The 15238-nt window shown below is 42.6% G+C and overlaps 1 protein-coding gene across 2 annotated transcripts in view; it reads left to right on the top strand.

Moving 5' to 3' along the window:
• The window catches only part of myo6b (myosin VIb), a 60059-nt gene extending 47267 nt beyond the window's left edge, over positions 1-12792 (top strand). Inside the window, exons 28-33 of one of the 2 annotated variants that reach the window (XM_056295237.1) lie at positions 1719-1879; positions 2107-2157; positions 6167-6270; positions 8626-8760; positions 10306-10524; positions 11213-12792. In XM_056295237.1, coding sequence (XP_056151212.1) covers positions 1719-1879; positions 2107-2157; positions 6167-6270; positions 8626-8760; positions 10306-10524; positions 11213-11412 — 870 coding nt within the window. In that variant the 3' untranslated portion in view covers positions 11413-12792. The remainder of the gene's footprint in view (positions 1-1718; positions 1880-2106; positions 2158-6166; positions 6271-8625; positions 8761-10305; positions 10525-11212) is intronic. The other variant, XM_056295238.1, reaches the window with a different exon arrangement.
• Positions 12793-15238: the final 2446 nt, after the last annotated feature.

A 15238-nucleotide genomic window follows, 5' to 3' on the forward strand; every position in this document is an offset into this window, starting at 1 on the left:
TGTGTCCACAGAATCACTCTTCCAGTGATCAGCCATTGAATTGGCTCTGGAGTTTGGTGCCCACAACATCCACAGTTTTAATTTTAGTTTTGATGCTTCCCTTATTGCTGATGTTCACCATTCAAGATTGATCTATCCTAGATGCAGGGTCCTTAAAATAAATTGAGTGTGGTGGTGTTGTTTTTTTTTTTTTGTGGAAATTCATTATTTGATTTCCTGGTTGTTCACAGAATAGCTTGACTATAACTGAAGTTAGATTTGACTAGATTTAACTGTTGATTTTTTTTATTTAAATAGATATAACTGAAGTTCGGTTTGATTAGATTTGTCTGTTGCAGAGCAGTAGGTGCGTCCAGACTCTCGGCCAGCAACAAGCTGTTCGGTTACCATGTTGGCCCTTTGGAAGGAAAAAAAAAAGCACCTTGCAGTTTGTAGTGGTTTTGGTTTGAGCCTTTAAAGAATGCTCCGTGTGACCTCCCAAAATGTTAATAAATCACGGTCTGCTGTGTTAAATGTTTTTGTGTCTAGACAATTGACCGATAATACCTTATTAACGACCGTATAACTTGGATAATAGGCCTATTCAGGGCTTGGCGCACAACAGACCTCAATTTCGGTCAATGGTCTGGCAAGCAGGACAAGTTTTATATTCAGACAGTATCTGCGTTCATGTTATTGCTGGGCGATTTGGAAAATATCATTACCAGATAATCATGGGGAATTTTACATGATATTGATGTGTATCACTATCTGCTTGCGTATGCGAAAATACGATGTTTTAGAATCCAACTGAGGTTCATCACATTGAACTGTTTGGTAATGTAAAGTAAAATATCAAACCAAAACTAGATTCAAATAATACTTCCTCAAATATTTCAGACTTCATGAGACGTCCAGGTAGCATAGCGGTCTATTCCGTTGCCTACCAACATGGGGATCGCTGGTTCGAATCCCCATGTTACCTCCAGCTTGGTTGGGCGTCCCTACAGACACAATATGCCGTGTCTGCGGGTGGGAATCCAGATGTGGGCGTGTCCTGGTCGCTGCACTAGCGCCTCCTCTGGTTGGTCGGGGTGCCTGTTCGGGGCGGGGGGGACTGTGGGAATAGCATGATCCTCTCACACGTACGTTCCCCAGGCAAAACTCCTCACTGTCAGGTGAAAAGAAGCGGCTGGCAACTCCACAGTGGAGCAGCGACCAGGACGGCTCGGGAGAGTGGAGTCATTGGCCAGATCCAATTGGGGAGCAAAAGGGGGAAATTCTTAATTCAAAAAAAAAATATATATATATATATATATAGTATTTTTTTCCGAAGCTGTAAATGGTGTTGAGTGCTCGTCTAATGAGGAGTGGAATATCAACACAGATACAGGAAAAAAACTATTTTTTCCTGTATCCATGTTGATATAGTATATATATATATATATATATATATATATATATATATATATATAGGCAGAAATTTTAATTAATTTCTATTAACATTAATTTCGACAAAAAAATTGTGTATCAAGATATGACAATATCCAAAATTCTCCCTGATGCATTACCATTCAAGGATGATTAATGATAGTATTGAATTATTGCCCAGCCCTGTTTCATGTAGGTTTGATAGGCAAATCAGTAGAATAAAATATTCCTAATGGTGTTTGTTTGTTTGTTTGTCCATGCATGCATGCGTTCATTTGTGCACATGCTCATGTGTGATATTATATCAGGCGGAATTGGAGATCCAGCTGGCTTTGGAGCGTGAAGAGCAAACCCAACGTGCTGCCATGTTGGAGCAGGAGAGGAGAGACAGGGAACTAGCCATGAGAATCGCCCAAAGTGAGGCGGAGCTCATCACAGAGGAGGCACAGTTGGATGCCAGCTTGCGCAGGTACTGCAAGCACACTCTCTCTCTCTCTCTCTCACACACACACACACACACACACACACAGAGGAACTCATGTGTTCTCACACTACCAATACCCACACATACGCAAGCTTGCAGTATAAAGTGCACTAGCAGTCTGTACAATAACATCTGGGTTAGACAGATGATCTGTTTTGCTCTCTGCATGCAACTGTAACCTTCATTTCTCCTGTTGCTGTGTTCTCTCCCAGTGATGAATATTTGTCAGGACTGCCTATCTCCTCATCCTCAGCCAAAGTCATGTAAGATACCAGCAGGGCTTTCTACGACTGCCTGTCTCCAAGCTTACCGTACATAACAAATAATCACTATTCCCTGTCTCTGTCTGCTTTGTCGTACATAACAATCAATCACGCATTCCCTCTCTTTGTTCACCTTAATCTAAATTTTATTCTCTAATCTCTCACCAGCCTTAATTAGATACAGTATGATGTCAGTAATGCAAAGCCATTGTAAAAAGATCTCACTTTTGGGGGGGGAAATCGAAATGAGAATCATGATGATTTAATCTGGAGTGTATAGATTGATTTCTGTGACATGAATCTTAAGATATGCCACGGAGACAGGATAAGTGTGTGGAATCATGGAGTTGTTGCAGAGTGAAATTGGCACGGCAGATCGTAAATGGAAGTTGGAGCGAAATGCAGGCCATGGAAACGTAAAATGGAGTCTTTGCTTCTTTGTGCATGATTGGCTCCGCGTTTGTCTGCATTCATTCATGTCTAAACCGTTGTATCGTTTCTTCTGCAGAAGTGATGGACAACAAAAGCCCAGGGGCTTAACGATGCATGAGCCATGCCTCTCTCATTAAGTGCATTGCATTTTTCAAAGATTTTCTTTCTCTAAGCATTCCTGACATACAGAAGACCCACAGAGCCTTTAGCAGATCTAACTTGCATAATGGTCACTGTAGTTCTTAACTAACTCAGCGCCTGATAGAAATCTCATTAATGATATCGCTAGCCTCGAATTAGAAAGGGTTCGGCTATCTTGGCAATCAGAGGAGGCTCTTGTTAGTTGATCCTGTGACATTGATGGACACCTGCTGATGTCCCGCTCAGTAAAGAGGATAAGCAGCTTTGGTGCCCGCAGCAATCAGTGATCTGCCTATGTGAGCAGCACACAGGGCCTCTGCCGCAGCACAGAGCTCTGGCGGTCTACCTGGCTGATTACGTCACACCTGAAACCAAGGAACCCGACTTGATTTGATTTTATGCGAACTGAATTGAATAAACCTTCAAGGTAAACACTCTCAGCTGCAGAGAGGAAATGACTTGTCTCTTGTAACATCCGAAATTTAAAGATTGATATCGGTACACTTGTGTAGGATTTGAAACATGGAAGGTGTGGTTTTGTTTCCCTGTGGGATACACAGGAGCCTGCTTAGGATTTTTAGTTTCACAAAGCATTATGCTGGTATTTTAGGTCTTTCTGGACTCAGAACAAAATCTTACGAGGATATTGAGAAGTTTCCCTGTTATCATTTTCACTTCTGAGGAATAATAATAATAATAATAATGATAATCATGCATTTTATTTGTGGGCGCCTTTCAGAGCACTCAAGGACACCTTACAAGGTGTAAGGTGTAGAAGTTAATGTATAATCCATGGTAATGATATATTATTTTCATTACATTGTTATAGTTTTTACTTTGTTTTGAATGCTGATACTGATCAATAGGGAGAAAAAAAAACAGTGTACCAAATGTCTGAACTTCTCATTAGTTGGGTATTGATGTTAATTTTCAAGTATGGACAGGCGTTCAACCAAATATAATATCAGTGAGTTGAGATAATTATGACCCCCTGCAACCAAGTGAAACTAAAGTTTTGGTAACACTTTAAATTACCGGCCGATCACAACACAGAAATAACCAGGTAAAATCGGTGTAATTGAACTGTGATGGTTGGTAATTACTAAGTAATATGTGAGTAGAATAGGGGCTTTCCACATCTGTTTTGCTTCCTTGTTATTATAATGTGATTGTAAATGTAATCTGCACCAGACACTGTATACTAAGGATAAATTCATCAAACACATTGTACCAAACACAAGTATTATGAATCCTTTGTGTCACAGTAATTAGCATAGTAAGTAGTAATCATAGTAATTAGCTGTTAAACTTGAATATAGGGTAAATAGTGAATGTCCTGGGTAACATAACCATAGTTAAGATAGTACCACATTGAAATTCAACCTTATATTCAAATTTAACAGCTAACTAAACCTGCAACACAGAGGATTAAAAATGCTTGTCTGGTACAATGTGATTTGTGAATTTATCCCATGCACAATATAACATCTTATATTGTATACTAATGTACCATTTTATATAATATAGTACTTTTCTCATATATTGCTTGGTAAGTACTCGTCATCATGGTTATATGTGGCTTATACGTACATCACTAGGTTAGTTCTGCATAATGAATGGCCTGTAATTTAAAGGATTACCTCCACTTCATATGACTGTGATGGTCTTTGATCAAATCAGCGTTCAAACACTTCCACATCCTCATTTTCTGTGTAAACCAGCAGAAGTCCTGCTAGAGCGGTGGTTTGTCCAACCACTCCACAGGGGCACACAATATTTCTGGCTTTCTATTCTGTGTTGGAGTTAAATATGTTCACTTTTTGTGCAGATCTACCCCCCCCCTCCCCACGACACAGACCCCCGCCCCGATTAGATAGCAGGAATACTGGACACAACAGGTGAATGTAATTATCCACCTGGCAGAATGGTTTTCAGGCTGCTCCTACTGTCCCAGAGCAGCAGTGAGCTTTATCTTTAAGTCCAGTGGGCACCAAATGACATTTGTTCCTATAGCTTTTAATCTTGTCAGTGCTGGCCCAGATGTCCAGGGACTACGTCGCGTGTCACTCCCACTCACGCTGTCAATAAGGTGACCCAGGGAGCTCAGACGGCGCGCAATAGCAAGAGAAAGACCATGCATGTTGCATAGTGCAGTGCTGAAATTTACGGACACAGGCAATGCCAAGCACACACACGTATGGAGACGAACGCACACACACACACACACGTAGAGACAACACACACGCACACAGATTGTCGTCCTGACTCTGCCCATGTTGGCTCTGCTATCTGTAGGAACTCCAATAGGATTATCTAGAGACCCATGGATCCCTCCAACTCCCCCCTTCTCCTTCTTTCAACTTACCCCCTTCCTGTTTCCACCTCCTACAGAGCACCTCCTATATAGCCCAGCCCAGGCCAGGTCATGGCCTTGCCATTCTCTCAACTTCCCTACTATACCCATCTGCAATAAAAAGCCCAGCCCAATAACGCCTTTCCAGCATCACACCGACCCAGACTGATGGGCCTCTCAATCTGAATGAGAATTATTATGAATGGTATTATAAATGCATAGTAAAAAAAAAAAAGAACATGGTCCATCACCGTAGATCAATAATCCTCTAAGAGCCACTGGCTACGTTGACTGTAAATAGGGGAGGTAAATCCTTCCCATTATTGAATTAGAGGCCACAGCACAGCAGGGAGCCTGGAGATGCAGCTGGCAGGAGCAAGGACAACCAGCACCCGTCTGCTCAGCCCACACAGAGTAGTTTAAACGGGTCCTGTTGGGTAGTTCATCCCCAAGTGTTTAAAAAGCTTGAGACTTCTTTCATTTTTTAAGCTGCTAGCAACAAAGTGACAAAGTGCTCCACAGCAATTAAGGTGGGAGTACAAACATTAGCCCAAGGGGCTGTAGCCAAACAGACGATGTCCAGCTCCCCCGCCAACTATTTCTAATGCGGATTCCAGCGACTGAGACGAAGACGGGGGTGTTGTTTTGGTTTTCCACTCAACACAACATGCTCAATGTACTCTGTGCAATTCCCTGTTCATATTGCAGTTATATTTATACTATAAGCTGAAGCCGCAGTGGAATTAAATTCCTTCTAATATATATAATAAAGATAAGATCCAGTATGGTAAATTTAATGTTAAAGTCTTTAAGCCTACTGTTCATGATGACAACCTGTTGGCAAAAACTATCAAAGATCATTGCAGCAACTTTTTAAAATTATTCAAATTCATCACAAAACTGCTCTTTCAGGTTCTGCAACTCTCATTTTAGAGAATTTGGTGTGTCTATCCCTCAAATTTGGGTTATATACAGTAATGAATGACAGCTGATGTCATGGCCTCAAGCTCTCACCCTCCGACACTGTGCTACCCCATCTCTTCCTCACTCCAGTTTTTGGGATCTTTTTCTTTTTCTAAAAAGGGGTCCTCAGGTGCAGGCGACTAAGGCTGCTGCTGGTGTGAAAAAGTATGACCTGAGCAAGTGGAAGTATGCTGAGCTACGAGATGTTATCAACACTTCCTGTGGTAAGAACACACTCATGGGGCATCCGGGCAACATAGCAGTCTATTCTGTTGCCTACCAACACAGGGGTCGCTGGTTCGAATCCCTGTGTTACCTCCGGCTTGGTCGGGTGTCCCTACAGATCCTGGTCGCTGCACTAGCGCCTCCTCTGGTCGATTAGGTCACCTGTTCTTGGGGGAGGGGGGCTGGGGTTGGAATAGTGTGATCCTCCCATGCGCTACGTCCCCCTGGTGAAACTCCTCACTGTCAAGTGAAAAGAAGCGAGTGGCAACTCCACAGGTATCGGAGGAGGCATGTGGTAGTCTGCAGCCCTTCCCGGATTGGCAGAGGGGGTGGAGCAGCGACCAGGGTAGTTCAGAAGAGTGGGGTAATTGGACCAGGTACAACTGGGGAGAAAAACGGGGAAAAGTCCCCCCCCCCCAAAAAAAAACACACTCATGGGATACAGTTTAGTATGATGCCACCTCAATTGTTTGTGCACACGTGCACACATACACACAGTGGCAGGCCCCCAGAAGCCAGCCAAGGTGGAAGGGCTCTGGGGAAATCCACAATATATCTCTGTGCTCTCCATCATTTCAACATCACTTATTCAGTCCCTGTAGTTAATAATTCAAATCTGCGCATGTCCTCTGTAACTCAACCCCTTCCACTCAAAGTGTGGCATCATCTCTAAACACGCACACGCGCATACACACAAAAATACAAATGCAAACACATACACACAACCCATAAACTCATGATGTCCATTCAGCAGTTCATGTCATTTCCCCCTCAGTAATTTTCCTTGGATAGCCAAAGTGGCTGTAAAGAAAATCTGAGACCAAAACGAGAAGTCTGCCCCGAAAACGTAAAAGACCGATCTAAGGCGCTTTTCTGCAGCTCCTGCGGCTAATCAGAATGTCGCCTTAGCAGCGGAGAGAAGAAGGTTATCACAATTATGGAAGATAGCAGACTTTTGCCCTTTGCAGATACCCCCAGCCTCTGAATGAAACTCCTCTGAATGGACACGAACATGGAAATAAACCCAGATGCCACGTTGCTAGCTCTCTTACTAATGCCTTCCTACCTAATAGCCACTGTGTACAGATTTGTGATTGGTGTTAAGGACTTTAATGTCCCCTGTGGGATTCCAAGGACATCTGACTAATTTGTGGAGTCTATTTTCTATGACTGTGGTGGTGTTGGTAGAGAAGAGCAATGGCTCAAGCATTTGTGATGATAGTCTCGTGTTCTCCTCAGTCTGCTTTAACCTGTTTTTTCACTGTCGTGTGTTGTGTTAAAGGGATGTCCATGCATTCCACCCAAACTTAATTACTATTGATTTCTTCTGTATTTAACCCTCGTGTTCTGTTCACTAATTAGCGGCAGATGTACTCTTTACCAGTCTCATTGACCCTGGCTGCCTTTGGATTTTATTGCAATATTATTGTAAAAGCTATTTAAAAATACCCAGTGTATCTTAGTATCAATTATTAATGATATTAACATTATTTATGACCATTAGTTTAGTTGTCATTCAGAAAGTCATTTTGACCCAGGCAGAGCACAGGGTAAATATGGCTCCCCTATAGGGTAACAGTTTATTGTGGCATTATGCTCTGTTCATATAAATTGAGAGTAGAGTCATACTATTTTTTTAAAATGGTCTATATGAATGGAGTTAAAGTTAAATTGTGTTACTTATTGAGTTGGTTAAAGGAATGCAAATTGAAATTTGTATTCTATTCATGTTCCTCTAAGCAGGGTGAAAACTTTAATGTGGAACATCGTCAAGCTTCTCTGAATACAGATGGTCTTCTGTATTGCGTGAAGTAAAGCTAATCCAAGTTTACATTTTGAAATAACATTTTAATTTGCTAGAAACCACCCTTTTATTGCTCACAAACCCTGGGGTTGTCCAACCTTGGGGGTCATCCCAGGTTGTCCTCTGTGTGGAGTTTGCATGTTCTCCCCCGTGTCTGTGGTGGGTTTTCTCCAGGTGCTCCGGTTTCCCCCACCATCAAAAAAGATATGCATGTTAGGGATTATACTCCTGTCTGTGCCCCTGACCGAGGCATGGCAAGACGAACTGGAGTTGGTACCCGGGTGCTGCACAGCGGCTGCCCACTGCTCCAGGCTACACAGCTAGGATGGGTTAAATGCAGAGAAGAATTTTCCTATCGGGATCAATAAAGTATATCAAAAAAATCAAAATCAAAAGATAATTGCTAGAGGACACCCGAATAGCGTTGAAGCGGTGATGGAAATCATTTCATAGTTGCGGTGTCCTTGGTGCATATTCACTTTACAGACTTCAGTTTTTGCTTGCTGCAGATATGTGTGTTCTGACAGAGGGTCTTTTTTTTTCTGGACAGACATTGAGCTGCTGGCAGCATGCAGAGAGGAGTTTCACCGTCGTCTGAAGGTCTATCATGCGTGGAAGACCAAGAACAAGAAACGTGACGATGACGGAGCCGATCAAAGGGCTCCCAAATCCATTACAGATTATGGTCAGTGGAGACGCTGTACTCTCTATCGCCCCATTCCCATCTACTGCAGACAGCACGTTTTGCTTTGGCTTGCGGGTGTAAGCACACATTAGGATACGCACACGTTGGCGGTACACAGCCACATATACACACACTGCATAAGCATAAATAACACCGGCCGGCGGAATTTATTCATTCTCGGCATCCACCTCCGTTTTTGGATGATTGGCAGGGATTAATAACCAGTTCATAAATAACCTGCCTGTATTTCCCCCAACATTCAATTAGGCGATGAAACGCCAGGGCCTAAAAGTGTAGCCGCCTTCCATCTGGCTCTGTCTAAAGTATTTGTTCTAATTAGCAAGTAGCTGCCAGCCATGTCTTATTCGGTTCAGCGCCTGGTTAGCATGATCGCTGCTTTGCTCAATGTATTCGTAACTCAACCAAGCATGGCCCATGCCTCACACAGACATGAACTGTACATATAAACACACACACACACACACACACACACACACACACACACACACACACACACACACGTTACACATATACACGATTAAATAACTTGAACTTGGGTCATTTTACTTCATTTACCTTCATTTACATACTTATCCATCCCTAGAAAAAAAGATGCAGGCTAGGCAGGAATGTGCTTGTTGGGCTCTTTGCTGCTGCTGACACTTTGACCACATTTTCTGTCTCCTCTCTTTTAATATGAAAGCTCTTGAATCCTTGAGCAGTCCCATCTTGTGTGCCATGTGTTTTTTCTTCTTGTGATGCAGTAAAGGTCTTACCGAGGCTATTTTATGAGATGCTAAAAGTAGTTTACCTAGCTTTTGCCCAGTGGTATTTTCCTGGGTATTTCCAGGGTCGTTTTTGATCGCTTTTGGTTTGTATGAGCTTGCTACTTTTTGTGTTCCTATTTACTATGTTCTTTAGTGTAACCAGAAAATACAGAGATTCAGGGCGTCCGAGTGGTATAGCAGTCTATTCTGTTGCCTACCAACATGGGGATCGCCGGTTCGAATGCCCGTGTTACCTCCGGCTTGGTCGGGCGTCCCTACAGACACAGTTGGCTGTGTCTGTGGGTGGGAAGCTGGGTGTGGGTATGTGTCCTGGTCGCTGCACTAGCGCCTCCTCTGGTCGGTCGAGGCGCCTGTTCAGTGGGGGAGGGGGAACTGGGGGAAATAGTGTGATCCTCCCATGTGCTACGTCCCCCTGGCAAAACTCCTCACTGTCAGGTGGAAAGAAGCAGCTGGCGACTCCACATCTATCGGAGGAGGTATGTGGTAGTCTGCAGCCTTCCCTGGATCGGCAGAGGGGATGGAGTAGTGATCGGGATGACTTGGAAGAGTGGGGAAATTGGCCGGATACAATTGGGGAGAAAAGGGGGGGGTGTTATGAGAGGACATTTTTTTGAAGCCATGTAAAAGGGTAGTTGGTCACTGGCACGTCTCATTTTTCCCCTAGCTGTGCTACTCTTGGGACAGAAAAACAATTGCACCCCCCTTATCAAAACATAACTCCCCAATGACTTTTTCTTTTATGCTTTTGTCTGAACAGCCGAGCAGAACCCAGCTCCTCTGATGACAGCCCAACAACAGGAAGTAGCCATGAACCGCCAGCAGCGCTACTTCCGCATTCCCTTCATCCGGCCCGCTGACCAGTACAAGGACCCCCAGAACAAGAAAAAGGGGTGGTGGTACGCCCATTTCGATGGGCCTTGGATAGCCAGGCAGATGGAGCTCCACCCTGACAAACGCCCTATTGTGCTGGTGGCAGGTGGGTCAACAGTTCCCCATCTACAGCTTTCACAGAAGATTGTGTGCTTCTGTGCTAGCGTATAAAAACAATATCTCTGATGAATATTTAATGTACATGTGTACCTGCCATGGGGCATGTTGGGGGGGGGGGTTAAGTGTGTGTTTCTACATCAGGGCTAGGAATTGGCAGATATGACCTCTCATTTCAATATAACATCAATATTTTAGTGCTGATTCCATAAAATTTTTACAAATATCAAGATACAATTATTGTGATTCACTATTACTTTTTTCCAGGCTCCATCCTCGTATCTACAATAAAATGTCAAAGTTAGAATAAGTCAAAGAAAATATACAATAAAATGCATGTATGTTAAGCCGCATGTGTTATTAAAAACTCAAAACATACTTCTCCAAGTAAAAATTCAAACAATTCAATTTCAAACATTCAGAGATCTTGAAATTATTACATTAAATCCTTTCACACCATCTGTTAATTGTTATTCATCATTGTGATTCAGGAGAAATGCCACGTTATTAAAATGGTCACGGTTTAATATTGCAGTTTTGCACAGAATTGATTTTTACCCCCGCCCTTGGTCTCTATGGCTGCACACAATCAACTGTGTGTGCTGTGGGTGTATAATCTTATTATCTCGTGTGTTATCTTCTAAATGAAAAATCAAATTTTAACTATTTTAATACAGGGAAAGATGACATGGAGATGTGTGAGCTGAGCCTGGAGGAGACGGGTCTGACCAGGAAGAGGGGGGCAGAGATCTTGCCAAGGCAGTTTGAAGAGATTTGGGAACGCTGTGACGGGATCCAGTACCTCAGGAATGCCATTGAGAGCAAGCAGGCCCGCCCCACCTACGCCACTGCCATGCTTCAAAATCTCCTCAAGTGAACCAGAGCACCGAGATAAGCCGATATCACACAACCACGAGCTTTGGGCAGCATCCTACTTTACTTCCAATTAGCGCGTGCGCACAAACACACACAAACACACACACACACACACTTTCACACAAACACATTATTGCACATGCACACACATGTACATACATACCAGTACACATGGACCGTGCACATACCCGTATCTGTGGTTTGTGGGACGGGGTAAAAGGTAATGGATGAGGAAGATGATGCCCACACAAGTCTCACTGAAGGTATTCAGTGTTCTGTTCTTGGAGTGTCTTTTTTTTTGTATTATTATTTGTCTTTATTTTGCTGTGTAACACCTTATTGGTGGAGAATTAGAATTTGTATGCACCCCTCTTTTCAATCTATGCTGGAATGGGATATCCCACTTTGAGGCCTTAAAGTGCAATATCACTGCACTCTCGCTCATAAATTGGTATATTTGATATTTTGGGGAAAAACAAAAAAAAAGTGTTGTGGAGCTCTCAAAAATACTGTGAAATTATCTCTGCCTGTCTGAAAGTTTGTTCACGGCTTTTTGGTGTTCGGAATCACACTGTTATTCAACACTACAGCTTAGATAATTAAGATTTGCATTTTTTTACTCGTTCTAAGTAGCTTACATGAGATGAAAGGGAAAAATGAACGAGGAAGCATTTAATTTGCAAAATCCTGATGACATCAGGAGGGTTTAGAGTAGGAACTATGTATACCTTATTAAGAGTTAACAAATACATAAGCCATAGCTTAGTGTCTTATACTACCCTTGTCCAAGATCTGACATATTAGACATCAAATCAGATGGTCTGAGTTTGGCTGTTTCTTCTTTTTTATGGTTGCATATAAGGATTACCATATTTATATTACACTTTGTAGGGACAGATTTATTTTCTCTCCAAGAATGCACTTTTTGAAAGTACTGGATTCATCAGCACCTGTGTTGTGTCTTTTCTCAAAAAATATCAATGTGCTTTTAGTGCTGAAATGGATAAAAAGCAGACCTGTTTTTTGCTATTGATAAATATGAGGGACATTTTTGGTTTTCAAAATGATCTTTCTTGGTCTGAGGGCTGGAACTGTTTTTCAGACAAGCTTGTATTTTTGTTTTTTTTTCTTGTGTGTTTGTGTACTGTTTTCTCTCCTCAAACTTCAGATGATTCCTGGCATTCGTCTGTCATCTCATTGTTCAGAAGGAAGTTAGTGGTGTTTCTTTCTGTGTACTTACACTCAGCTAAGGTAAAGATTATCGACAAGACCTGATTTAATGTCGTATTTTCCCTTTCTGATCTTCAGTTGCACATTGATATTGGCTTTGGAATATGGTAGAAAATAAATGTATGTCACCGTATTGTTCATTGTTTTATTTACTAAGATACCATAGACAAATGGCAGTGTTAACAACAGGTACATTCTTTTACATGGTGTTCAAGTCAAAATGTTGACTGTTACTTTTCAGATCGCTCAGACATCCTGATTCAACATTCACTAGCATAATAACGGGGCAGACTGCTTTGAAATAATAAAGGATCAGTTATTTTTGATGACTAACAGTCCATATAATGGTATCAATTGAACTGAGGCAGGCATCTGGTAAATGATCCAATGGAATACTCAACACATTTTTCCTTCTATTTAAATGCTACGTTTTATTTAGATGTTCCTTTGTGTAACGTTTAGTAGAATGGTGCACTGTAATAAAACGAATTGTAGATGTTGCCGTTTTAAGATGTCTCGCAAAGCCAGACCATTGGTCTGGCAGGTCATCAGTGGGCAGGGGCCAAAATTACTTTGCAGGCGACTGGCCCTGTGATGATCTGGTTGCCTGTACAGGGTGTCTCCCCGCCTGGTGCCCAATGACTGCTGAGATACACTCCAGCATCCCCGCGATCATGAGAGCGGAATAAGCGGGTTGGATAATATGGATGGATGGATGGATCGGCCTTTAATCAGACGGAGCATAAACATGGAGTAGAACCCATGCGCCACATTTGCACATGCGCTCATCTGCTCGTCGTTAACACCACGCTACTAGCAGGTCAGGCACTGTAGCTAGTTACTATGACTGTATACGATTCGTAAATGTCTTTGATGTGATTAATTCTATAGCAGCATTGACGCTAACGTGGCCATTGTCATTTCCAGAGCACGGTGCTACTCGGTGCCGTCATAATCCAAAACACACTCAATGGATCTTTTCCACACTAATATTGGAGGTGAAATGATTGCAGACAGTTTACAGTAGGACACTTTGAAAAGCTAAGATGTTGACACTGATCCTGCGGTCTGTAAAACTGGCCGGTCGAAGTCCCTTTGTCTGCATATCATGAAACAAATTCGCCATTCACACATTCAGATGCACGCAGCTAGAGTGCTGTTATTTACAACAATTAAAATGCAAATCTCAAGGAATTAAACTGCATGCATACAAATATTGGCAAAGTGGAAAAAATACATTTTTTTTGTTGTGAAATGACATCCTTTGGAATAAGGGATAATCCACGACAAGGTGTGCGGTGCGCTGTGTGGGGTGGTTCTCTGCCTCCGCATCCTTTTGTCGCACACCTCATCATCGATTATTCCACATTTACCACGGTCACTTACCAAAGAATTAAAATAAATGCATTCTCTTATTCTTTTGATGAACGTTTTGGACTTTATGGTGCAAAAGTTAGCCACCAAGCTAACTTTGAATGTTCACTGCGCTTACTGCGGACTCTGTTTGGCGGGTTTGACCCTTTAGTCAAGCGGTTAGCGACGTCTCCTGCTGTGCGGGCGATACGGGTTCGCTTCCCGGCCGCGGCAGTTCCTGTGGTTGCGTTGTCCCCCGAATTCGCTACAGTATGAATTCAGAAGAGTGATTAAACTTTAGCTGAACTACATGTCCGTTTTACGGTTTTAACGCACATCCTCCGACCAATCACAAATCAATGACCATGGTAAAAAACTTTAATTCTCCATATTGTGTACAACTTGTCAAGTGTTCCGACAAGGCGTCTCAGAATTTGAGATTTAGACCACCCCCCATTGCAAGGGTTGGGTTGAGGTTTGCTAATCAAGAATTTACCGCCTGCAGTTTTTCCAAGATGGCGCCTGAGTGAACTGGCTTCTGCAAGAGGCTCTGCGAATATCTCGTAGTAAACTGAGTTGAACTTGCGAGATTTGGGCTGGTTTGGTGACGCCGGTTAGGTGCTAATCCATAGTGGTAGACAGATGTGCCAAAAGGTAAATCTTTTTTATTCTTTGGCCTAGCAGAAGATTGCTTTGTCCCCAAGGGGATAGGCTAAGTAAGGAGGTAAGAGTCAAGCCGCTGCTCCTCTACATTAAGAGGACTCGGTTGAGGTGGGTTGGCTACCTGGTTGGGACTACGGCCAGGTGTCTGCTTGTTCTCTTTAGAATTTGTTGTCAAGCCTAATTTGGGAGGAGACCCAGTGGCAGATCCAGGGCATGTTGGAGGAACATCTGGCGACTTTGGGATCTCCCAGCCGGAGGAGTTGAAAGTAGTAGCTAATGGGGGGAAGGTTGTCTGAGCTGTTCAGTTCGCCTAGCTGCCACCACAACCCTAATCTGATAAATGACATGATAGACGGAAGGATGGATGGACGACATTGATTTGATTGCAAATGGCTGTTGATCTTCTTAAGATTTTACCTACTAAGATAGCAATCGATGGTGATGTAATAAGTTTACCTAACAGTCATAATGCATCATTAAAAGTCTTTGGAAACAATGTGTTTTCACCGATAAGGCCTGTTCTGCAAGGAAATGGCACAATGATAACTTCACTATTTGACAGTTTACTTTGAGCATAAAAA

The sequence above is a fragment of the Lampris incognitus genome, chromosome 16 (assembly GCF_029633865.1).
Source record: "Lampris incognitus isolate fLamInc1 chromosome 16, fLamInc1.hap2, whole genome shotgun sequence".
Lineage (NCBI taxonomy): Eukaryota > Metazoa > Chordata > Actinopteri > Lampriformes > Lampridae > Lampris > Lampris incognitus.